This window comes from Epinephelus lanceolatus, chromosome 6 (genome assembly GCF_041903045.1).
Source record: "Epinephelus lanceolatus isolate andai-2023 chromosome 6, ASM4190304v1, whole genome shotgun sequence".
Lineage (NCBI taxonomy): Eukaryota > Metazoa > Chordata > Actinopteri > Perciformes > Serranidae > Epinephelus > Epinephelus lanceolatus.
In genome coordinates, this window is record NC_135739.1 from 26501711 (window position 1) to 26528819 (window position 27109).

Below are 27109 nucleotides of genomic sequence, written 5' to 3' on the forward strand. Positions count from 1 at the left end.
GGAGTTGAGCTGTGTGCCATGAAGGTGTGTACTTGGTCTACTATAGGATTTGGTCGGGTGGAGTGTGTCAGGTGGCATCTCCATGAATGCCAGGACCCAAGGTTTCCCAGCAGAACATTGCATCGTAACAACACGATAAATATTATGTACTTCATCTGTCAGTAGTTTTGATGTTTGACTGATCAGTGTGTACCAGGCTACTAAAAGGGACTGGGCGTTTAACTGGGACTAGGGTTTTATTGAAGTTCTAGGGTATAATATGACAGAGCTTCACCATTAATACGATTTATGCTTTTCTAGATGTTATAAGATGCTTTACATTATAAAAATAGATCGTTTTCAACCTAATTTGCTTCATCAACGATTAAGTTTAGAAGATTACTATTTTGCACTTAATGCATTTGACATGTTTGCAATTTGAATAACCTCTTAAAGTAAACATTTCCCATTGCTGATATTCTATTATACTAGAATCTGTATTTTTAAATCTCCACAATCTGCTCTGCAGCCACAGTAAATGGTTACAGTTGAAATTCATCCAGATACTGCACATGATTTACCAAAATCACAGTAGACAATATTTTGTCACAATTATTTATGGTTTGACAACAGCTAAACAATTCAAACAATTTGTACAGGTCATGTTATATTTCTGCTCCCCTCTGAAGAGTCTCTACGCCTGTGGAGTTTTCTCTTCTGTCAGGAGTTTAAAACAGTCAATCAGTTTTTACTTTAAAACACGTTTGGTGGACTTTAATATTTGCAACGTAATGATTTTATTTCTGATCCCAGTTGTGCTTTGCAAAGTGTTTCCCAGAATACCCTGGGCCCATCTGTCGTCATCAGGCCACCAGCTGGACCTGCTGGGCTCTGTAGGTGTCAAAGTCCTCAGGAAGAGTGTCTGCGGAGAGGAACAGCATGAGGTGAAATCACTGTTTGGTTTACAGTTTGAGCAGCCCGAGGAAAAATACTCAACATGATGCAGGAGAACTAATTTCGTGGCTGCAGTCAGATCTCTATTTTGGCTTAAGATCTACTTATTTCAGAATTTCAGAAACATCCCTCACCGTTGCAGCGGTAACGCAGGTTGGCCCAGATGATGTTCTCCTGGGAGAAGCAGAAGACTCCCAGTCGACCTCCTCTCATGGTGGCATCTATGATGACGCCTGTGTCCGCCACCATCTGAGTACCCTCGTAGAAACGAACTCTGCACACCGACAGAGAGCATGTGATATCACACAGCAACAGATGGATTCATAATTCAAAGATGTGTTTGTAAAGACAATTTAGATGCAGCAGGAAGGTTTATTTTTTCACAGTTTCTTGCACCTCTCAGTCTATGGCTGAAAATGTGAGGAACCAAACTGAATGCAAAGACATGAAACTCATCTCTAAAAGTATTCCTTTAAAGGTTTACTGTGCAGGAACTGTCGGTAACTGCCAGCGAAAGTGAAAGTGAAAGCCAACCCCAGATTCATTCTTGCTTGCAATATATGCATGCTATATCCGCTGTGTTCATGATTGATGAGTGGTTTTCTTAGCTTCGTCCTGAATGCATTCTGCCTACAGTCTGGCACCTGGTTGCTACCTTTTTAGAAAGTTACAACCTCACCTTCGTGCTGTGCTCAGGAACATCCCGGCAAAATAATAGCATATTAAAAAGAAAATAAAGTCCAGCCAGAGTCTCTGCAGATAAATATTTTTCCACGCACCTTTTGTTGGTCATAAGTGATGATTGAGAGGGATTACTTTTGTATGAGTCTACATATTGTGTTTTCAGAAATTCCTGCATAGCATTCCTTAAAGTCAGTCAGTACCTGATGTAGCCGTCGGCGGGTCGGTGTTGGAGGAACCAGCGGTAAGAAGTTTTGTCCTTCCAGCCAACATTGCGAGCATCTTTCCACAGGAGTTTGACCTGGTTGCTTGTGTCGCCGGTGTGCCACAGGGCGTTCCTCAGGTTTTCACCTGGACCCGTGTCTGACTTGACGGCCTTTTTAAAAATCACAAATGACAAGCAGTCTGAGCCTCTGGACTAATCTTTCATGTCCTCAGTGGCAACTCTTTGTGCTATAAAACTATTGTAATGCTGTACAAAGAACTGAATATTATCACTGTTAAACACAGTTGCACTGAGGTAGATTATAAGTGAGTTGTTAGCTAACAGGCGCCACTGAGGTTTAACCCAAACAGAGGAATTATGTCTTCCTGTACAGCAAATAATGGTACTCAGCATGTATAAACTGTAATTAAAAGATTTATTAATGTTTGATAAATAATGTTATAATGCTATCAGTTGGAGTTTATAGGTTGTGAGAAAACTTCTCTATTTAGCTCTTTAATTCATGTAAGACTCCCATCTGGACTTTTAACCACTTAACTGCTGGACAAAATCAATTTATAAACAGCTTATCAACATTTACAGCTGCATTTACTTGACAGGTTATTGTGGGAATCCTTTGTTACTGATTGATTAACAGTTATAGCTGCAGGTGACTAACTTTTGCAGCACTTCTCCAGAAGGTAGCAGCCTTTTAGAGGGGAGGATTTTCCGCAGCCTGGCAACCCCAAAAGTTGTTCTTAGTAATGGCTTACAACTTATCTATAATCAGATCATTAATTACTAATTTATTAGTCATAATTAAGCCCTTACAGCTTATTTAAAAATGACGATTTATCAGGAAGTAGCTCAGGTATTTCTTTCTCTGTGTCCGAACAGTAGGCTACCTTCAGCTGGATGCCTGGTTCTGCCACAGCTCTGAACGGGTTCGCCTGCCAGTAGATCTGTTCCACCTGCTTCCACATCACCACATAGAAACTGGAGCTGTCCTGGTATCCAAATATAAATCCCGCGTAGTCGTCGTCCGTGACCGTGTTTACATGAAACGTCCCTTCAAAATCCACGCCACTGAAAGCTGTGTAGCCTGGTGGAGACATTGTAAATAGACATTTTCAGGAATACACATTTGCTTTGTTAATGAACGTTAGATGAAAAGATCAATACCAGCATCGTATCGTTTGATGTTTACAGCAACTGGTTAGCTTAGCTTAGCATAAAGCCTGGAAACAGCTAGCGAACATGTTCATTTTCAGAACTGGAGGTGCTTTTTGGCAGATTGCGTCACCTGCTGACGACCTGCAGTTGGTTAAAACATTGCTTATACAATGAAAGGGAGCTGTGATCCAAGTACTCTTTGGATTGCAACTTAAGTTTCTCTGTATCCTGTACATGTCCCACTGAGGGTTTATGGGTGTGCACATGACTACTCTAACTAAGTGGTATCGATCATCTCGTATAACTCTTGGCAAAAGCTGCTAGTTCCTCCTAAATCTCGACCTATTCCTTCAAGAACAGATATAATGATCTTACCAACAGCCAGTCCAGGATCACTGTTCATAGTCTGGACAATCTCTCTTCCCTGCACAAACAGACAAGTAGATGTAAGTGAAATCCAAACACGTTCAGCATTTTGGGACGCACACATAAAACAACAGGACCAAAAACCTGACCTGGTTCAGTACCACCCAGTTGGGGTCGATCTGTGCGTCTCCCTCTGGATCTAAAACAACAGTCTGGTACTCCCTGAAGTCGGTGAGGGTGACCTCTGCGTTTTCTGGGCAAACGTCGATGGTGTCGATGATGGTGTCATTGTCGAAATCCTTTTCGCAGATGTTACCAACACCGTCACCTGAGAAGATAATTCTAATGACCATCTTAAGAGAAAACCTTCTCTTTATTTGTTATTTACTTGACATAGCTGGAGGCATTACACACCATTAGAGTCCTCTTGCAGAGGGTTGGGGATCAGACGGCAGTTATCTGGACCAGGTGGCAGCAGGTCTGGGATGCCGTCATTGTCGTCGTCATCATCACACTCGTCGCCCAAGCCATCCTTGTCAGTGTCTAGTTGAGAGCTGTTGATGACAGCTGGACAGTTGTCCCGTGAGTCTTGGTGACCGTCTCCATCACTGGACAAGAGAGATTTTTACTGGCACATTCGGATTTTGGTCTGTAGGACACTCCTCACAGAGATAATTCAAAATACAGTACAGGCCAAAAGTTTGGACACACCTTCTCATTCAATGCGTTTTCTTTATTTTCATGACTATTTACATTGTAGATTCTCACTGAAGGCATCAAAACTATGAATGAACACATGTGGAGTTATGTACTTAACAAAAAAAGGTGAAATAACTGAAAACATGTTTTATATTCTAGTTTCTTCAAAATAGCCACCCTTTGCTCTGATTACTGCTTTGCACACTCTTGGCATTCTCTCCATGAGCTTCAAGAGGTAGTCACCTGAAATGGTTTCCACTTCACAGGTGTGCCTTATCAGGGTTAATTAGTGGAATTTCTTGCTTTATCAATGGGGTTGGGACCATCAGTTGTGTTGTGCAGAAGTCAGGTTAATACACAGCCGACAGCCCTATTGGACAACTGTTAAAATTCATATTATGGCAAGAACCAATCAGCTAACTAAAGAAAAACGAGTGGCCATCATTACTTTAAGAAATGAAGGTCAGTCAGTCCGGAAAACTGCAAAAACTTTAAATGTGTCCCCAAGTGGAGTCGCAAAAACCATCAAGCGCTACAACGAAACTGGCACACATGAAGACCGACCCAGGAAAGGAAGACCAAGAGTCACCTCTGCTTCTGAGGATAAGTTCATCCGAGTCACCGGCCTCAGAAATCGCAAGTTAACAGCAGCTCAGATCAGAGACCAGATGAATGCCACACAGAGTTCTAGCAGCAGACCCATCTCTAGAACAACTGTTAAGAGGAGACTGCGCCAATCAGGCCTTCATGGTCAAATAGCTGCTAGGAAACCACTGCTAAGGAGAGGCAACAAGCAGAAGAGATTTGTTTGGGCCAAGAAACACAAGGAATGGACATTAGACCAGTGGAAATCTGTGCTTTGGTCTGATGAGTCCAAATTTGAGATCTTTGGTTCCAACCGCCGTGTCTTTGTAAGACGCAGAAAAGGTGAACGGATGGATTCCACATGCCTGGTTCCCACTGTGAAGCATGGAGGAGGAGGTGTGATGGTGTGGGGGTGTTTTGCTGGTGACACTGTTGGGGATTTATTCAAAATTGAAGGCACACTGAACCAGCATGGCTACCACAGCATCCTGCAGCGACATGCCATCCCATTCGGTTTGCGTTTAGTTGGACGATCATTTAATTTTCAACAGGACAATGACCCCAAACACACCTCCAGGCTGTGTAAGGGCTATTTGACCAAGAAGGAGAGTGATGGAGTGCTGCGGCAGATGACCTGGCCTCCACAGTCACCGGACCTGAACCCAATCGAGATGGTTTGGGGTGAGCTGGACCGCAGAGTGAAGGCAAAGGGGCCAACAAGTGCTAAACACCTCTGGGAACTCCTTCAAGACTGTTGGAAAACCATTTCAGGTGACTACCTCTTGAAGCTCATGGAGAGAATGCCAAGAGTGTGCAAAGCAGTAATCAGAGCAAAGGGTGGCTATTTTGAAGAAACTAGAATATAAAACATGTTTTCAGTTATTTCACCTTTTTTTGTTAAGTACATAACTCCACATGTGTTCATTCATAGTTTTGATGCCTTCAGTGAGAATCTACAATGTAAATAGTCATGAAAATAAAGAAAATGCATTGAATGAGAAGGTGTGTCCAAACTTTTGGCCTGTACTGTAGATATATGTGATGTGATTGATGAGGTCACACAGTACCTGTCCTTGTTGGTGTCACAAGGGTCTCCAATCAAGTCATTATCTACATCAGTCTGAGAAAGATTAAATGAGTTATTGTGGCATTAAACTGATAAAAGTCAAAACAAAATGTCAAGCTTTTTGTGCAGATGTCATTGTAAGTGTCATTGTTAGAGATATGTGACCTGCTCAGGGTTTGGAACATAGGGGCAGCTGTCACAGGCGTCTCCCACGTTGTCTCCATCACGATCTTTCTGGTCAGGGTTGGGAACCCTTTTGCAGTTATCCAGGTGATTTAGGATTCCTGGAATTAAAGTGGAAACCAGTGAATGTTGAAGTAACTTATATTATGCCCCTAGTAACTCTGGTAAAGCTCAATTTTTTGGGGGTGTATAACCTTAATTTAGCTGTATGTATTTCATATGTCAAAGAACTTTACAATCATAACTTGCATTACAGGCTTGTCCTATGTTTGTGTCGGCATATATTGGTACGACAAATCAAAATTTGCAGCTTTGAATCTACTGTTCATTATGGAAGCCCATTTCTGCCAGTGTGATGAAGAATAAAAAAGATCCTGTAAGCCGCTAAAATTAGAAACTTTCTCAAAATAGTGACCTGGTATATCAAAACAGTCTTTTAATTCTTCAAATTTAATGAGTTAGTATCTCAAAAAATGATGACTTGGTGTATTAAAATAATATTTGTATCTCAATAAATTACTTAAGTACTTCAAAACAGTTTCACAGTTTCCCAAAATCATGACTTAGTATCTCAAAAAAAAAAATGACTATCTAAAATGAGTTACTCAAGTATTTCAAAATTGTCTCAGTATTTCAAAATGGTGACTTATTAACTCAAATTAGTTACTTAAGTATCTCGGAAAATGGCTCAAAATAGTGGCTGGTTGTCTAATGACTTTTTTTTACCTCAATAAATGACTTAAGTATCTCAAAACAGTGACATAGTATCTTAAAATAACGTCTAAGTGTCTCAAAATTTTGACTCTAGTAACTCAAAAAATAACTTAGTATCTCAAAATAGTGACTTGGTGTCTCAAAAGAGTAACTTAAAATCTCAAAACAGTAACATACTTTCTCAGAAAAAATGACTTAGTATCTTAAAATGACTTAAATACCTCAAATTAGTTATGTAGTATCTGTAGAGTGACTTAGTTTCTCAAATTAAGGACTTAGAATCTCAAAAAATGGCTTATCGTCTCAAGTATCAGTATTTCAAAATAATGACTTAGTATCTCAAAATGGCGACTTAAGTGTCTCCAAATAATGACTTAGTGTCTAAAATAATGACATAGCATCTTTAAATAATAGCTTACTATCTCAAAATAGTGACTAAGTATCCCAAAACAGTGACTTAGTATCTTCAAAATAATTAGAAATCTAATTAAAATAATGAGTTAATATCTCAAAATAATGAGATACTATCTCAAAATGACTCACTTGAAATCTTTAAATAATCTAAAATATTACTAACTCATTATTTTGATAAAGTTTCTCATTATAATGACTTACAGGATCTTTTTTCATCTCATCGGTAGAACTGGGCTTCCATAGTTTAATCATTGTAAACATAAATGCTTAACATATAAAGCAATCTCTACTGATGTGACAGTGTGTAACAAATATGTAGAACACCAACCATCCCCATCAATGTCTTCATCACACTCATCACCGAATTTGTCCACATCTGTGTCTTTTTGGTCGTTGTTTTTGACGGCGCGGCAGTTGTCACAGGCATCGCCAAAGTCATCCTCATCAATGTTCCTCTGGTCCACGTTAGGCACCAACACGCAGTTATCCTGTAACACAGATGTACGCAGGCTTGTCATTTATTCTCATGTGTTTTAAATCATTTTCATCCTCTCTCAGTGTATATTATGCATGAACCTGCATGTTGGGAATCCCATCCCCATCTGCATCGTCATCACAGGCGTCTCCCATTCCGTCGCCGTCGGCATCTTCTTGACCAGAGTTGGGAACAGTGAGACAATTATCCTGAAAAGAATAAACACATAGTATCAAAGTGGACAGAAATTAGATGCTTTAAAGTTAATAATAGTGTTTCCAGTGTCATGGAAACACTATAATAAACACATAGTATCAAAGTGGACTGAAATTAGATGCTTTAAAGTTAATAATACTGTTTCCAGTGTCATGGATCAATTTCTCCCACCATGGAGAACATACCATAACCTCACATACTAGACAAAGGTGCAAGTTCTCACCAGGTCTCACAACAATCTATATATGTTACCACATCTACAAATGACCTGCAAGTATTCTATTCTTTGCAGATGACTGAATTGTGATCATTTATGTTGTTTTTGTGTCACTGATCTTTAAAGACTTCTCACAGAGACTCTTGGAGGCTCACCTTGTTACAGTTCCTCTCAGGACAGGCCAGTTTCTCATCAGGGAAACCATCAATGTCAATGTCCGGCCCGCAGAGGTAGCCATTGCCAGCCCACCCGACTCCGCACTGTGAGGATGGATAATGTTTTATGTACTGTACAGCATGTTGTGTACTGCATATAGCACCAGATGACCCTAAGTGATCAAACAGACACAAAATCTGGCAGAAGTACTGAAAGTTATACAGTACAGGCCAAAAGTTTGGACACACCTTCTCATTCAATGCGTTTTCTTTATTTTCATGACTATTTACATTGTAGATTCTCACTGAAGGCATCAAAACTATGAATGAACACATGTGGAGTTATGTACTTAACAAAAAAAGGTGAAATAACTGAAAACATGTTTTATATTCTAGTTTCTTCAAAATAGCCACCCTTTGCTCTGATTACTGCTTTGCACACTCTTGGCATTCTCTCCATGAGCTTCAAGAGGTAGTCACCTGAAATGGTTTTCCAACAGTCTTGAAGGAGTTCCCAGAGGTGTTTAGCACTTGTTGGCCCCTTTGCCTTCACTCTGATTGGGTTCAGGTCCGGTGACTGTGGAGGCCAGGTCATCTGCCGCAGCACTCCATCACTTTCCTTCTTGGTCAAATAGCCCTTACACAGCCTGGAGGTGTGTTTGGGGTCATTGTCCTGTTGAAAAATAAATGATCGTCCAACTAAACGCAAACCGGATGGGATGGCATGTCGCTGCAGGATGCTGTGGTAGCCATGCTGGTTCAGTGTGCCTTCAATTTTGAATAAATCCCCAACAGCGTCACCAGCAAAACACCCCCACACCATCACACCTCCTCCTCCATGCTTCACAGTGGGAACCAGGCATGTGGAATCCATCCGTTCACCTTTTCTGCGTCTCACAAAGACACGGCGGTTGGAACCAAAGATCTCAAATTTGGACTCATCAGACCAAAGCACAGATTTCCACTGGTCTAATGTCCATTCCTTGTGTTTCTTGGCCCAAACAAATCTCTTCTGCTTGTTGCCTCTCCTTAGCAGTGGTTTCCTAGCAGCTATTTGACCATGAAGGCCTGATTGGCGCAGTCTCCTCTTAACAGTTGTTCTAGAGATGGGTCTGCTGCTAGAACTCTGTGTGGCATTCATCTGGTCTCTGATCTGAGCTGCTGTTAACTTGCGATTTCTGAGGCTGGTGACTCGGATGAACTTATCCTCAGAAGCAGAGGTGACTCTTGGTCTTCCTTTCCTGGGTCGGTCCTCATGTGTGCCAGTTTGGTTGTAGCGCTTGATGGTTTTTGCGACTCCACTTGGGGACACATTTAAAGTTTTTGCAATTTTCCGGACTGACTGACCTTCATTTCTTAAAGTAATGATGGCCACTCGTTTTTCTTTAGTTAGCTGATTGGTTCTTGCCATAATATGAATTTTAACAGTTGTCCAATAGGGCTGTCGGCTGTGTATTAACCTGACTTCTGCACAACACAATTGATGGTCCCAACCCCATTGATAAAGCAAGAAATTCCACTAATTAACCCTGATAAGGCACACCTGTGAAGTGGAAACCATTTCAGGTGACTACCTCTTGAAGCTCATCGAGAGAATGCCAAGAGTATGCAAAGCAGTAATCAGAGCAAAGGGTGGCTATTTTGAAGAAACTAGAATATAAAACATGTTTTCAGTTATTTCACCTTTTTTTGTTAAGTACATAACTCCACATGTGTTCATTCATAGTTTTGATGCCTTCAGTGAGAATCTACAATGTAAATAGTCATGAAAATAAAGAAAACGCATTGAATGAGAAGGTGTGTCCAAACTTTTGGCCTGTACTGTATGTTTCAAAGAGCTGGGTGAAATCTGTTTAGCAGCTTTGTACAAATTGTGCTTATGCTATATTTAAAGCTCTTCCTGACTGTCTCCTTTTGAGGAACTAAGAAATATGTGGGCAGTAAAAGAAAAAAGAAGTTTTTATGTGACAGTACGCACATCACAAAGTGGGGCCATGATGCGTAAAAACAAACCATCACAACTTCCCATTAAAGAGAGATTTACTCAGCACAGAGATACTAAAGAATCAAAACTTACATAAGTGGATAATGACGATTGTCAAATGGTTAAGTCACTCACTCTTACTTGAGGCTGCTACCATGTGAATCTGCCATTTTTCCTCTGACAGATATAAACTCAGAACAAGAAGCAGAAACTTTGATTTATTCACCTGACACTCGATGACACCGTCTCGATGGACAGTGCACCCAGCGCTAGGGTGGCAGGGGTTGGGTTGGCCATTCCCACAGGCTCTCTCTGGCTTACAGCCTTGCCGCTGATCCCCAATGTAGCCCGTCTTACAGGGACCACACCTGAATGAGCCCTGATGACGGACAGAGGAAACAGACCCATTATTTCAGTGGTAACAGCGAGCATCAGTCTACGTTACCAATTTGGCATTGTTGCGATAGAACTTCCAAAGACTGCAGAAACTTTGCACCATATTGGATTTTACTCGAGTCACTTACTGACTCTGAAGTGTCACAGAATACAGTGACTCATTTTACATTCAAGCTCCAACTTTAATGTTCAGTATAAAAAGCTTATAACAAAAAGATGGAGGCGTAACAAAAAAAGGCATTTGTGGTTCAAACATGTGTTTTTGTTTGCTGCAATTGCAAAGCCTGACAGCGGCATAGATGGATGATATGAGTTCATGATGTGTGTCTGCTTGCAATTAGGGTTGCAGCGATAAACCGGCAGCATGATATATAAGCTGACAGTTATCATACCATGTACATTTGCTTATCTACGATATTGAAAAAAATGCAACTCAACACTGAATCTCCCCTTTATTTTAGTTATTTTCAACACACATACTTCCATTAACAAAATGGTTTTAAGTTTTATAAAACATTTATTCAACCAACAATAACATTCTATTTTCATGAAACTGATATTAATATAAATTCTGTCATGCCGTAATTCCACGAAACCGCATTATTTTCTGAGATGATCATCGTACCATGAACACCTCAAACCGTTGCAACCCTACTTGCAATATTTTGCCTTAAAATTGATTGATGAATTTGACACTGATTGTGCAAGACTTTATTTTACCCATCGCACAGTGTGACATGCAATTAACCTGCAAGTTACCTGCAAAGCTTAAAGGAGCCATAAAAACACTGTGGTCAGAAGTGACAATGGTAAATGCTAAAATGTGGTATAACAGTAGCAAAAGTACAGAAGAGTCATAGGATCAGTAGTGTCAGTTATTCAGAAATACAGTTATATACTGTAAATCTAAAGTTTGCTAGTATTAGCCAGCATAAGATTCTGATCATATCAGACCAAGGAAAGTAGTAACAAGTGGTAATGGTGCATTTATCTGCTTATGAACACAACAAGAGGACTATTGTGTTATTCCTTGTTTTAAAAGTTACACAGTCTTACTTTAAATTGTGTTTTTGTTGATTTATTGTAATTTCATAGTGTGAATACTCACAGGGGTGTTCATACAGATCGAGTTCTCCACACAGCCTCCGTTGTTAAGGCCTTCACACTCATTGATATCTCTGCACACCTGGACAGGAAAAACAGACAGAAAAAAAATCCAGTAACTGCAGTAAGCTTCCACATCAAGGCTGGAATAAGAGGTAGGGATAAGAAATGAGGTGCAGCAGAGTGAAAACAGCTCTGTGTCGAGGACGAAGGTGGTGCTGAAACAGACCAGTGCACCCTGTGTGACACACTGTATGTACAGGAGAGAGTGAGGAGGTGTTGATGATGAAGTTAGAAAGGTGCTGCTGAGAAACATGTGGAGGTGCAGAGGGAAGAGTTCTCCTTCCGAAAGTTTTAACAAAAAATATAACAATATATAAAATAATAGTATGTAAATTAATACAGCATCTTGATACTTTATACTTTGATTAGTTTTTTAACATTTAATTACATGTTGCATAGCAAGCACTGTAGGTAACTGAACATTAAGTAATCTATATTAATCTTCAGGGTAAATCAATTGATCTTGGATGGCGCTAAAATATCAATATAATAATGTTGTTACTGTTATTAAAATGTGTTATACAATATTAGCAATAGCCATGGACGCACCATCAGGAGGGGCAAACCAAAAATATGTGAGAAAAGGGGCCAGTGAAAGCCTCTTATATTGACATATTTTGCAATGACAACGATTTTTGCCTCACACACTCACACACTGATGGAACAGCCATCTGGAGCAATTTGGGGTTTGGTATCTTGCCCAAGGATACTTCTACATGCGGACTGGAGGAGCTGGGGATTGAACCGCCAGTCTTCTGATTAGTGGATTACCCGCTCTACCTCAGAGTTATGGCCGGCCAGTGTGATCCAAAGTACATCAGAAGCCTTTTGTTTTCTTCTTTTGCTGTAGTATTGATACTAACGGAGGTACTACTTTAGAGGAGCTAATCAGCGCACGTTTCTATGTGTGTATATTTACAGGTGATGCTGACCTGTTTGTTGGCAGCGGCATAGGCAAGGCCGAGGCCTTGGACCTGGGGGCCGGTGTATCCAGCAGGACAGGCACCGCAGCGGAAACCAGGGGAGGTGTTAATGCAGCGCACTCCCATGTGACACGGCATCACAGTACACTGCGGACAACAAAGACAGAAACACAAACAAGACGCTCATCGAGAATCCAAATCTGAGTTTTGTCAGATGTTTACATTCAAATGTGTTTTGAGGTTTAGGTCAACATGACAGGGCTGTTCATGAGAATCTAATGATAGTAGAGATTCACACAGGTGTTTTCACTTATTCAGGCTGATTAGACCGCAGGTTCAAGATGGGCAGAGCTATGCTGGTAATTATATGAGGTCACTAAGCAGGTGCAACAAACCTAGGAGTCTAATCAGGCTTGAAGTGATAACCCCTGTGTAGGTGGACCATTATAGCTATATTTTAATTTAAAACATTAAAAGCAGATGCCAGAGAAGAGCTGAAGAGAGAGACACAAACACTTTTTAAAAATCCCTCAAACTGAAAACAAATAATTTTACCATCATATCAACGTATCATATTATGTTGTGATCTACTGTATCGTATATCTCTGCGTACCTCGTCCACATCAGTACAGTGGGTACCGTTACCCTCCATGCCCTCTGGACAGGGTCCGCACTTTATTCCCTGAGGCGTCTCCTTACACTTCACCCCTGGGTGGCAGGGGTTGGGCACACAGGAGGGACGAGGCTGTATTCCTCCCATCCCTAAAAAGAGAGAAGGTTTGTATCATCTAATCCACTTTGTTCTGATGGATTCTGTAGTATAACAGCTTTGTATGATGATATAAATATCTCATTAGCATATAGAAATATTGTTTCATTGTTTCTCTGTATTATTCTTTTATACGGATTTCCTATGCAGGTCTGAAAGTCTGAAAGTTCTTCAAATTTTCAGCAACAATTCAAAACACTGTTGAAAAGGTAAAAACAATAGCTGTCATTATTAATATAAAGTCACCTGTTTAACAACCAAAACTTAAAATTCAGTTGTAAAATGTAGCTGTTAGGAAAACACTGAATCTTAAAATAGGAATGTTTGTATTGTGTACACAATCGTCAAGTAAAGTACTCATAAGAGTTTTTGTCTAGTTGGTCAACTCACCACAGGCTTCACACTCCATCACTGTGTTCTTCAGGAATACTATCTCTTTAATCTGGAAGATACAATCAAATGTTTGTGTGAAGCATGGAGCCCATCAAGCTGAACCTAATCAACCGTCCAGTTTTACTTAATGGGCGGCTGCTTTACCAGCTTACTAGCAGCCCTTACTGTGTGAACACAGACACTTACACAAGATGTGGATCATCAGCATTATGAACAGATACATATTGACTTAATTCTTGCTGTGTGTTTACCTGCTGTTTCAGAAGCTCTTTAATCTCAGCCAGTGCGAGGTTTGTCATTTTAATCTGACTGATAATTTCTCCATCTGAAAATAAAAGTAAAATCATTACTCCCATTTCAAGAGATGCATAACACAACCGCAGCTATTACAACCAACTGACTTACCCAGCTAATGAACCAGTCCACACTGTGTTTAACCACAGACTCTGAGAAAGTTTAAAATTTTAAAACCCTTTACATTATGTCAGTCATACTTTTATTTTTCTTTGCCATTCGAAATTCTATGGTTATTCTACATACACAAAACTTTTTAGTTAAACCAATAATTTCCTGTTTTCTTTTGTATTTTTTGTCATATACAGATATGTAATGATGAATGCTGGTTAATATGTATATTGATGTTGTCCGATATCAGGTCTCTGTTTAATTGTGTAAAGAGACGATATGATTTACAGCAGCTAGTTTAGGAGCAAAATCTCAATCACAAGCTGGGCACATCTGCAAGTGGATATAAGGTGAATATAAAGAAGGCAGTAAGACACACTGTTGGTGAAATATGTGTGTGTGTGTGTGTGTGTGTGTGTGTGTGTGTATACAGTACAGGCCAAAAGTTTGGACACACCTTCTCATTCAATGCATTTTCTTTATTTTCATGACTATTTACATTGTAGATTCTCACTGAAGGCATCAAAACTATGAATGAACACATGTGGAGTTATGTACTTAACAAAAAAAGGTGAAATAACTGAAAACATGTTTTATATTCTAGTTTCTTCAAAATAGCCACCCTTTGCTCTGATTACTGCTTTGCACACTCTTGGCATTCTCTCCATGAGCTTCAAGAGGTAGTCACCTGAAATGGTTTTCCAACAGTCTTGAAGGAGTTCCCAGAGGTGTTTAGCACTTGTTGGCCCCTTTGCCTTCACTCTGCGGTCCAGCTCACCCCAAACCATCTCGATTGGGTTCAGGTCCGGTGACTGTGGAGGCCAGGTCATCTGCCGCAGCACTCCATCACTCTCCTTCTTGGTCAAATAGCCCTTACACAGCCTGGAGGTGTGTTTGGGGTCATTGTCCTGTTGAAAAATAAATGATCGTCCAACTAAATGCAAACCGGATGGGATGGCATGTCGCTGCAGGATGCTGTGGTAGCCATGCTGGTTCAGTGTGCCTTCAATTTTGAATAAATCCCCAACAGTGTCACCAGCAAAACACCCCCACACCATCACACCTCCTCCTCCATGCTTCACAGTAGGAACCAGGCATGTGGAATCCATCCGTTCACCTTTTCTGCGTCTCACAAAGACACGGCGGTTGGAACCAAAGATCTCAAATTTGGACTCATCAGACCAAAGCACAGATTTCCACTGGTCTAATGTCCATTCCTTGTGTTTCTTGGCCCAAACAAATCTCTTCTGCTTGTTGCCTCTCCTTAGCAGTGGTTTCCTAGCAGCTATTTGATCATGAAGGCCTGATTGGCGCAGTCTCCTCTTAACAGTTGTTCTAGAGATGGGTCTGCTGCTAGAACTCTGTGTGGCATTCATCTGGTCTCTGATCTGAGCTGCTGTTAACTTGCGATTTCTGAGGCTGGTGACTCGGATGAACTTATCCTCAGAAGCAGAGGTGACTCTTGGTCTTCCTTTCCTGGGTCGGTCCTCATGTGTGCCAGTTTGGTTGTAGCGCTTGATGGTTTTTGCGACTCCACTTGGGGACACATTTAAAGTTTTTGCAATTTTCCGGACTGACTGACCTTCATTTCTTAAAGTAATGATGGCCACTCGTTTTTCTTTAGTTAGCTGATTGGTTCTTGCCATAATATGAATTTTAACAGTTGTCCAATAGGGCTGTCGGCTGTGTATTAACCTGACTTTTGCACAACACAACTGATGGTCCCAACCCCATTGATAAAGCAAGAAATTCCACTAATTAACCCTGATAAGGCACACCTGTGAAGTGGAAACCATTTCAGGTGACTACCTCTTGAAGCTCATGGAGAGAATGCCAAGAGTGTGCAAAGCAGTAATCAGAGCAAAGGGTGGCTATTTTGAAGAAACTAGAATATAAAACATGTTTTCAGTTATTTCACCTTTTTTTTGTTAAGTACATAACTCCACATGTGTTCATTCATAGTTTTGATGCCTTCAGTGAGAATCTACAATGTAAATAGTCATGAAAATAAAGAAAACGCATTGAATGAGAAGGTGTGTCCAAACTTTTGGCCTGTACTGTATATATACACCTAAAACTCTGTGTCTGTGTGCTTCATGACTAGTAACTAGGGCACACTATGGCCCATCATAATGAGTACATTTAATATCATGAAACTACTTTTGATACTTAACTACAGTAAATAGCAAATACTTTAAGACTTTAACTTAAGTAATATTCTATCAGGTGATAAGTATTTCAAATGAAGACTAAATTAAAAGAAGCAATTCAGACCCCTTGTGTGTGGTGCATCTGCTTATTTACTATCATTCTAATAGGTGACTTAAACTTCTGCCAAAGTCATTCTCTGGTAAGACATTTGCACTTTTACTCAAGTGTGGTTTTCAGAGTCCATCAACTACCAACAATAGAGGACATACAGTATTTATTTCCATACTTTGGTTTTCCACTTTCTGTCATTTCCATTACTGGGAATAGCAACTGCAATAAACTTACAGTGATATTCTTTGGTAACTGGGGATGGCTACCAATAGCTACCAGGAAACAGCACTAGCAATGATTGACTCATTTCCTGTTCCAGTAAATGGCTTACTGGGAACCAATCTAAACGCTGATGGTGTCATTACTCCATAGCCATTACACTGTGCATTCAGCATTACCTCATAATGATAGGTTGAAGCAAAAAAATGCAGGCTATTGGTCCTAAATTGTGAATTAATATGGTCAATATTACATGTGTAAGAGACAGAGGCATATCATAGAATAATATCATATCAAAATTGTGCAGATTCTGATGTGTGTGCAGATGCATGCCTGCAAAGATAACACATTAAACGATCAAACGGCAAAACAAACTAAAATAGTGTTCACACATCACCTCATCAGTCTCCCTGTTGGCTGAACATGTGAGACCAGAGGCTCACTCAGCAAATATGGACATGTGTGTGTGTGGGGGGGGGGAACTACACATGTCCTCCTGTAAGACATGATCCACTGCCTGTCGAATACCAGAGTCTACTGTAATACCTGACGTTCCTCAGCCACCGTAGGCCTCGTTTGTATCCACCTCCCACACATTCACTGGAGTCAGAGATGTTTTGATGGCAGCTGCAAAATTGATTTTCCAGATATGGAATGATACAAGATTTTCTGGAAGAGACATTTTTGTGTGCTACCAGGAACTAAACTCTGCGGGTGACTCTGTGTTTCTACAGTGGAACAGAGTAAGTTTTGATCTGGATTTTTGACGCAGATTGTCTTCTTTGAAACATCTATCAAATGTCCGACGACACAAAAATGCTATAAAGACTGTCTATGAAACATGACTATGTAATGTTTGAAAGAAGAAATACAACATTCCTCCTGAATGATAAAATACACTCAGAGGTTTTGCTACTACAGCCTCACTTGGTCAGGTATGACCTCTGGGTTATGGAGGCTCATGTTTGCTAACTAAATTGTTGTGTAGCTGGTATTACCAAGTTGAGTCAGTTGGTCTTCTCTAATTCAAAGTTTTATTCTAAATGTATAACAAGCCACTGATGAAAGAGAATCTCAGAAAATGAAGAGGAATTCAGCGTCGCTGTGTTCAAAGACAATCCCCAGTGCACTATCCTCCACATGTCCTCCATTTATTTCAGTGTGCGAAATCTGAGTGTGTAACTTTATCCACTTGAGAGCGGCCTCAATGATTCCCACAGTGGAATAAAAAAGGTAGTGCAAGGACACTAATTTCTGCTAACAATGTCTCATATTTAACAGATGTGAAAATGAGCATTGTGCAACTCTACAATTGTAAGATAACACATGATGATGATGATGATGATGATGATGAAGATTCATAAGTGTCTGAAATGTCCAGTTATTGCTCACTAAAGAGGAAACTGAATGTGTGTGTGTATACAGAGTAGCCACTGAACAAGGAAGTGGTTCATCAGACACAGCTTGTGGCGTTGTCTATCTTGTAACTGCAGCTTGTGACGATTACACTGTCTAACTTTTTTTTTTTTTTTTTAAATGACCTAAAGCAGGGGTGTCAAACATATGGCCCAGGGGCCAGATTCGGCCCACCAAGACTTTGCACACCTGATGTGAATCTAATGATTGATGAATCTGTGTCAGACTTTTATCTTAAAACAACATAAGTGGGACCCTTCTGCTGAGGCACTGACAAAACTTCAGATTGTAAACAGATTGTTTGTAAGACAGGGGATGACTTCACCATCTTCTTCAGCAGCTTCACTTTAGTGGAAAATGATTTTTAAAAATACACATGTAATGACTGTGAGTAGTAGACTGACTGAATGTGGAAAAAATGAGACATACTGATGAGTTTACACACTATTTTTTGAGGATATTGCAGGCTGTTCATCATTTGTTTGGTAAATGGTAAATTTATAGGTTATTATCTAATGGTTTTACTGGTCTGGCCCACTTGAGATGAAACTGGGTTGTATGTGGCCCCTGGACTAAAATGAGTTCGACACCCCTGAACTAAAGGCACATTTGCATCAAGAGTAGTTTACCTGACTCTTCATTTGGGTCTTTTATCCAGGAGAAAATTATTCCATTTGAATCCTAGTGGCATCAAATAGCAACACTGGCATAAAGACTTTAAAACTGCAATAACTGATTTTTTTTATTTTTTTTTGCCACCAGGGGGCAGCAAAAAGAAGTTGCAAGCACTGCATTGGCATATTACCACATGGTCTGCGCCAACTCCAGAGGAGGTTAAAAAAAAGGGGACACTGTCATATCACGTCATATCATTGAAGTGCAATACATGCACAGCGAAATCTGGTAAGGTTCAATAGTTGTTGTCACACTAACAACACACAAAAATTAAGATATGGGTAAGAATTACAATTGTGCAATTATTGCAAAGACCATGAGCAAATGTTTTCTGTATTAAAAAGTTCTATTTTATATCAGCCTGGTTGAGCGTAACCAAAACATTCTGTCAAGCAGAGTGCACCAAAGAAGGCTTGAAAGAGCGTACCTAAGAGCACGATCTCTTTATTTCTAGCGCTGTCTGTTGTAACCCTCCAACATCGTAACTCCACTTACATTGCACGTGTCATACCCATAGACTGTGAAAATAATGATTTTAACTACCTTCACCGACGTTTGCGGACAACTGTTTTGAAGCCTCAAGTATGGCTTTTCGGCAGTCGCCATCTTTGGTTTTTGGAGCCAGAAGTGACCATATTTGGGCGAGATGCTGGAGCTGTGGAGAAGCGAGGGGTGGAGCTGACTGCGAAGCCGAGTACACTATTGGCAGACTGCCTGTCACTCACAGTGGCCCGCTGTTTAATAAAATGTGAACGGGCGAGTTTGAAAAAAATTCACTCCCTGTACAGTTGTCATGGAAACTAGCTATAGAGACCAAAACCATTTTGTGTGCCTGCCAGGCTGTAAAAATGTTTTTTGTCTGCTAAGTTGGGTATTTTATCATATGGGGTCTATGGGGATTGACTGCCTCCTAGAGTCAGCCTCAAGAACTGCAGTTTATGGCACTTCTGTGTTGGCTTAATGTTTTTTATAGCCCCGGTTGGATGCTTGGTCATAGCTACCCCTTAGCTCCTGGGGTCAAAGACAGTGTCCCGACCTTTGTTTAAACAACTCCTGAGGGAACTATCTGTCTCTTTAGCTCCTAAATTTCTCAATATGTTCACCATTTGTTAACTGTGTCTGTCTGCTGTTTGGGGCTGGCAGGTGGTGTACAGCAGGGGGTTTTTTAAACAAAAAAACCTTTATCTCTAAAAACGACGTGACTGGCGAGAGTGAAGTTAAACAGCAGAACAATGAGCTCAAACTCACTGTAAAGCTCCATGCAGTCCACGCTGCAGATTCAGATGATAAATCTATGCAGGTACATGGGACCCCTTTCACCATCACACTGTTTTCACATTTTCTTTTAATACATTGATTACGTGCTCTAACTTTTTCACTTCTTTTTAAGATATTTTTTAAGGCATTGTTTGCCTTTAATCGACAGGACAGTGAAGCGTGAAGGGGGGAGAGAGAGGGAGAGACATGCAGCAGAGGGCCACAGGCTGGACTCGAGCCCGGGCTGCTGCGGCAACAGCCTTGTACATGGGGCGCCTGCTCTACCACTAAGCCACCGACGCCCCACTTTTTCACTTCATTTGCAAGGATAAGTAAAAGTCACAGATTCTCTGTTGGACAGATTTATTCAGTTCCTCTCATAGCAGGATGGGATGCTCAGGTGTGGTGAGATCCTGAAGCAACATGTTGCTTGTGTTTACCTAAAGACCCCCCCACACCCCCCACCACTCCTTCCCCCAAAGGAGTCGTACGAGGGCAGAGACCTCCAGAGCATCAAGCAGAGGAAAACGTGGTATTTCCATTAGCAGCAACTCTGTTTACTGAATGGATTCCACAGCAGACAGAAAAGATACTGGAGATAAATCACTTCTTGCTGCTAATAGAAAGGTAAATGAGAGTGTTTTGTTTTTCTACAGCTGAAAGCTCTCAGTAATTGTTTTTCCTCATTGTATACTCAGAACAGCTTTGCACAGAAATTGAAAACTCCTCTGAGCTTTTCTGAATCCTCCACAAGTCTAATACTTATTTACATTGTGAGATACTGATGAAAAAAGCAGGGACATTAAAATAATAAATCCTAATTTAAGTTTCAAACCTCTGTAACATTATTTTACCATCCAGTCTTTACAATTTGCACTTGATGTTTCTTTGTTTTTATGAGTTCTCTCCACTGGTTTGGATAATGGTAGTCAGTTTGCATGCATACAGCTGCAATTACAATTTCTCATAGCTCATATAAATTCATGTAAATAGTGCCAGTGTGCAACTCTCACTAATTTATCAATGCTTGCTCCCCAAGGGATCAATTAGATTATTGTTGCTGACCTTCACAGCCCAAAGTAAAAATAATGACCACAAAATACAAGCAGTGTTTCTCACCTCTCTGTCCTGCTGCAGCGTGTCCTCCCATGCAGAGCGCACAGCTCAGCACCAGAAACCACAGCATGGTTTAATCGGTGTTCGCAGATGCTTCTGCTCAGGTACAGCTTCTTCTGTCTCCTCTGCCTTCGGACTCAGTGCTACTCCTGCAAACCTGGGTCCCAGCAGTCGTTTTTTATACCCCCCCCCCCCCCCCCCACCAGTCTGCCTCCCCTCCCAGGCTCACATCCCCAACCTTTCCCCTGAAACTCCTCCGTAAACCACGATTTGGGGGAGTCCAAGTAGTGGGAACAGGGCTTTGATTGCACAACATATTACACCCCCACATATAGTAATACTGTTGATGCATCAGAGTGGGGAAACTGGGATCTTTGGGGAAACTGTGCATGGGCCCTAAACACCATAAAGACACTATGGTTTGTAGAGGAAATAAGGCTGTCTGAGTTAGAGTGTTTGTTTAGGTCTCTTCTAAAAATGTACTTTTATGGATTTTGATTCTTGGTTATTATCTTGGTTTTAGTTTTAGCTGTTTTCTTGGTGACATTTTGGTTTATTTCATTTTCCTTTTGTTTTAAATGTTTTTCTTGTAAAGCACTTCGGAACTGTGTTTTAAAAGCTGCTATATGAATAATTTTATAATTATTACTTTAATTGTTGGCTGGATCATTGCTTGGTGTTCAAATTAGAAACCTTCATATCTGACAAAATAGAGTTTCCATTCTTTTAGTCCATTAGTTGTTTTTTGGCCTCCTGGATTGTTGGTTATTTGATCATTTAAAACATAAAACTACAACTTATGGTAGCATTTGACACTTGATGTCTGATTTTAATGGATTTTCTGTAGGTAAAAGTAAACAAATTTTTTTTCATCTTCATATCTCACCTGCAGGAGAATTTATGTGCCACACTGGAAACGATAATGCTTTCTAGACCAGTTCAAGCTGTATTTTTTTAATTAACCACTCATTATTTGCTTTAATATGTTACCAATTATATGATTTATCCATGAACTGTGTAACCATGTGATAAGCTTTGTGTCTGACATGTTGCATTACACACTTAATCAGCAGTGACACTGAAACAGTTTTTACATAAAATCAGTAAGGCTTCAGATCCAGTCCACATTTTACAACAAACCTGTGTTTACAGGCTCATGATTACAAATGCATTAGAATTTTTCTGTGTGTGTGTGTGTGTGTGTGTGTGTGTGTGTGTCAGTGATGGGATCAGCAGATGCCGGTAACATTCCTCGCAGTAAAGCTTTTTGAGGTTTTGGGTCCAGATCTCTTTGATAAGCTCTCACCACCTCCTCTCTCCCTGCGTCCCCGCCTGCATCCCTCGCTGCCTTGCCCAAAGGAGCAGGGAAGTCTAAGTCTGGGGGCCTCCGCTGGAAAAACAAACACGGCAGCTCATTTCTGTCATCATACTGGAGACCTGGACTCTTTACTCTGAAGTGGAAGAAAATAGACACCTCTGAGATCTTTCCTCAGGTCTTTAAACTGTTATCAGCAGGAAATGAACGTCTGTAGGAAGAGTCAGTAAATTAGTTTCATCTTAATGTGTTTTATCAAAAGATGGAATGAGACATTAATGAATTGAAATCCTTCAAAATAGTTTAGATGTTGTTAAAATCTTATTTCAAACCGTAAAACAGTATCATACATAATCAAAATTAAATATTCTCTCTTTCTTGGATCATTTTAATCCACATATCTTGGATCTTTGGACACTTAGAGATCTCTGCTAGAATTCACAATCAAATTCTTTTAATTTGAACAATGTTTGGCTGCACTGAGTTTGAACTGGCTAACCCAAGTCTGGTCAGGTCTCAGGCAGTAATGGTGCATAATGTGAGAAAAAAGTTGTATAAAGCCTTTTGTGGCTCCAAAGGGAGGCAAAATCTGATGCTTTGACTGAAATGATGTCACTTGAGTCAGCATTGACTGGTGTCGAAGTCTACAAGTTTGAAAATTAAATAATAAAAAGTCTGTGTGGAGTATGCATGTTATCCTCGTGTAGGTGTGGGTATTCTCCAGGTACTCCGGCTTCCTCCCACAGTCCAAAGACATGCAGGTTAATTGGTGACTCTAAATTGTCCATAGGTGTGAATGTGAGTGTGAATGGTTGTCTGTCTCTATGTGTCAGCCCTGTGATAGTCTGGTGACCTGTCCAGGGTGCACCCTGCCTCTCGCCCAACGTCAGCTGGGATAGGCTCCAGCCCCCCCGCGACCCCTGACATGATAAACAGTTAGAGAAAATGAATGAATGTTCTCCAGCTGTCTTTATCATTCTGAAACCATAACACAACAAATGTTGAGGGTGATTAATTTTCACTCCTGTCATTTAAAAAGAGGCAAAAACTGTCTGATGTTACTATTTTGTCAGAAACAGAATTACTTACAGAGAAGCAGCAGAACTTCTGTCATGTCTTGTTAAGCTCCTAGGTCATGTTTCTCATAATTTAGATCAATGTCCTATTTTATTTTGGTACTCAGCCAACGTCCAATTACCTCTGCCTCCTTTGTGTATTTAGTCTGGGTGCCCTGCTCCCTGTGCCAGTTTGGCTTTGTAACTTTGTGTCAAGTGCTCCAGCAATTTTCCTAGTGTTAGCATTCCTGGTAATTTGGATCCTCGCTCATGGTTTTTGTCCTTGCGTTTTCTCTAGTCCTTTCTGCATTGTTTGCCTGCCTGTGCACTGAACCTTTTGTGAAACTAAAGACTTTTGATTTTTCAACTTAACTGTTTCTGAGTTGTGTACTTGAATCCACATCTCTCTATACCAGTCTCGTTAACGTTTTGCTCAATTTATTTTCCGATTAGTCACACAGACGGAGGAGAAATGATACACAGTTGAAGGTGATTTAAAAACCGAGAAGATTTGTGGCTTTTAAGAAAACATTTGGGGCTGGAGTCCTAGACGCCGCCCCCTGCTCCAACACTGCTGCTTGAGGCTGGTGGCTCAAGGCTACATTAGCCTCTACTAGCATAACATACCTGGATCTCCAACCAAGTTGCATTGTGGGTGATGCAGGCACCATGTTTTGACAAGGAAGACAAATGTGTGGAACAAAAAACATGATATCTTTGGTTCTGCTGCATCTACACTTTAATTATCCATCATGAATCTGACAATGTTACAGGAGCGCAATGCTAAACCAGTGAGTACTCTTTTACGTGTTGAGCAACAGTTTAAAACAACACCTTGCTGTGTTGCTGCCGCGTGTATTACACCTAAAGTGAATAATGCAAACTAGTTTTTGTAACTACATCCTTTTTTCTGCATCTTTTAACGTGAGATGCAAACTTATTATTTATTGTCTTCTGCATTTTTTGACAGAAATAATCCAGTTTTCTTGTGAATATCAATAAAGTTTCATATCAATGCTTAAAATCACAAACACAGTCAACCAAAGAGGACAAAGTATCTGTGAGCTCCAACAGTGCAACAAACATGACCTAAAAATGCAGCGTACAGATCATGTACCTCTGATCTTCTCTGCTGCTGTGAGGAATGTTAAGGTCAAAGGTCGAGTGTAACAACCTCCTGCTAAGTTCATTAGTGATGCTTTATTGCTTGTGCGACAAGAGGTTTGTCAGCGAGGCAGGGGGCGCCCAGGTTTCTCAGGACGTGACCTCGGGTTGACCTCAGCCCTTTCCTGTCACCTCCCAACAGCCTCAGAGTTACATAACAGAGAGTTTATGGAGACAAACTGCCAAATGACTCCTGGACCAGCGTTGGTCTTAAACGTATCTTAAATGGTGGAGTTATTTTAACAGAAAAAGTACATTGCAATAAATACTCCTAAGTGTTAGAAACTGGTTTCAGCTTCAGAATAATTTGAGAGAGCTCCAGCATGAGAGTTATATGACCCAGTTAAGAGGAGTCACAAGCAGATGGCTGCAACACAGCACAGAGACAGAGCTTCACACTACGTAACAATGAGATAGTTTGTAAATGCCTGATAACAGGTTAATAAACCAAGGTCTGCCCCGGTGGTGCACACCAGAAAAAGTATACTTCACGGGTTCAGTGTAAAGATGTGTCTGAGTCGGACATTTGGTGAATTTGAAAGACGTAGTATACATAAATTTGCCATGTACTGTAATTAAGTTTTGGGTTACTTAATGTGAGTACTTTATACTTTTACTTCATTACATTTATCTGACAGCTGTAGTTACTGGTTATTTTGCAGATTATTTTCACAAAAGATATGATAAACTTCTAAAACAAGATACACTCCTCTTGTCACCAAGTCATTTTCTCATGAAAACCTAAAGAAATATCTACCAGTGTAAGAGTATTTCAACCTTTTTTTCAATGTAAATACAATTTAAGTGCAGCGCCAAGACTTACTCTTTCCTGTTTCAATACATAGACACTCGTTTCTAGATTAAAAAATAAGCAAGTTGATTTAAATTACAAATTTGGTCAAAATATTTTGTCTTCACTGCAAAATAAGGTTAATAGGACTCAATTATAGACAGAAATGTTTTCATGAGATTGAGGTTTTCGCAGATTAAACAGCCCCAACTCTGTATAAAGTAGTTATATTCACACCCCTAGTATTAACTTTCAGAGTTAATGTTTCAGTTTTAGGTCCACTCCTGTGCCTTATGTTTGGGAAAAAGAGAAACGTGCAAATATTTTATTAGACATTTTTAACATTCCAGCCCTTAAACATTTCACTGAAGTTAGTTGAAGGTCAGAATGTGTTGGAGCATCCTTTGTAGAAGTCACTGAAAACCCCCTCAAAAAAACCCATACTTTTTTTCTGCAGGTAAGGCTCATTTATACTCCCTTTACACACAAAAACAGATCAGCTCATTTCAAACGTGACCTTCATGCCTTATTTCCACATAGGTATGTGTACGAAGACGAGGCATCCGGAGGTCCATTCATTCCTATGGGAATCTCTGTGATATCCAATGTGCCTTCGAATCTTCTCCCCTCAGTAGAATTTTGGTGTGGAATTTAAAATAACTGAACTTTTGCGGTGGATTTCGGAGAGACTATATGACAGTGTGCTAGCTTAGCTAACAGGCTGCTAACTAGCTAATGGGCTATTTTCTTCAGTTCAATTGCCTGTGATGATCGTCAGGTGAGTTTGTCCGATTAAAAAGAACTTGTTTTTCTAGTTTTAACATATTGTGAATCTGATGTTGTTCTTCTAAAATATGGTGATACATTTTATACAGTCAGATTGTCATTATGACTCGTTCAGCCATTCATACATCTCTTTAATTAAATATTTCACAAAACATGCCACGTACCTGACAAAATTAACCTCTCCCCTACGGCTACATGTAGTTTCTATCAGGTTTCCATCCATCTATAAAGAAATGCACTTCCTTGTGTTGGACACTAGAGGCATCATCCGTATATTTACGGATCTACAGACACCACTCACATACCTACATGGAAATGAGGTGTAAGTGCCCACATACTTCCATGGGCCTTTTATGTTGGCATCAATCCATTCAGTCGATGGCACTAGAGGGCAGAGTCAAAATTTTCTGACCACAATAAACATGGCGACGATGGAGGTGGTCTAAATGTACCTTGTAAAAGAGGTAATGTTGTAGCGGCGGCGCTCTGTGCCATTGAATACATCACAACATGTGGACAGAGAATTCTTTTCACAATATTACCAATTTGATCTGTTCCACTATCTTTAAAATTTCTAGGGTATGGTCGTATCTAACTTGAACAACACTACAGTGCCCACACAATCTGCTGTGGTACTGCTCTGTATCCATAAGCTTTAAGATAATGTGCACATATCCGAACAAAATGAACACAGAGTACAGACAGAAGGCTCCATCTGTGTCCGTATCCAACATAAAGCATAAATGAGCCAATACTTTGATCAAACATTTAAAAGCAATTCATATGTTGTTATTATATTTAATTTCCCAATACTTACTGCTTTACCTAAAACTGGACCTAAACTAAAGTGACGATGACGTGAAACCCATTTATTACTTCTGAATAGTCAACATAGACATACATAATAAGAAAAGGAAATTAAAACCTCTGAGACA

The 27109-nt window shown here is 40.2% G+C and overlaps 1 protein-coding gene across 1 annotated transcript; it reads right to left on the reverse strand.

Moving 5' to 3' along the window:
* Positions 1-580: 580 nt before the first annotated feature.
* Positions 581-21225, reverse strand: comp (cartilage oligomeric matrix protein). The gene is made up of 19 exons (XM_033620851.2): positions 21068-21225; positions 13966-14039; positions 13712-13763; positions 13166-13314; positions 12562-12699; positions 11571-11648; positions 10293-10445; positions 8083-8187; positions 7596-7703; positions 7348-7507; positions 5874-5992; positions 5710-5762; positions 3773-3966; positions 3508-3686; positions 3368-3416; positions 2725-2921; positions 1818-1990; positions 1068-1207; positions 581-901 (listed from the first exon to the last, which is right to left on the reverse strand). Exons 1-19 carry the CDS (start codon positions 21132-21134, stop codon positions 843-845), a joined length of 2247 nt encoding a protein of 748 aa, XP_033476742.2. The 5' UTR covers positions 21135-21225; the 3' UTR covers positions 581-842.
* Between the last annotated feature and the right edge of the window lie 5884 nt (positions 21226-27109).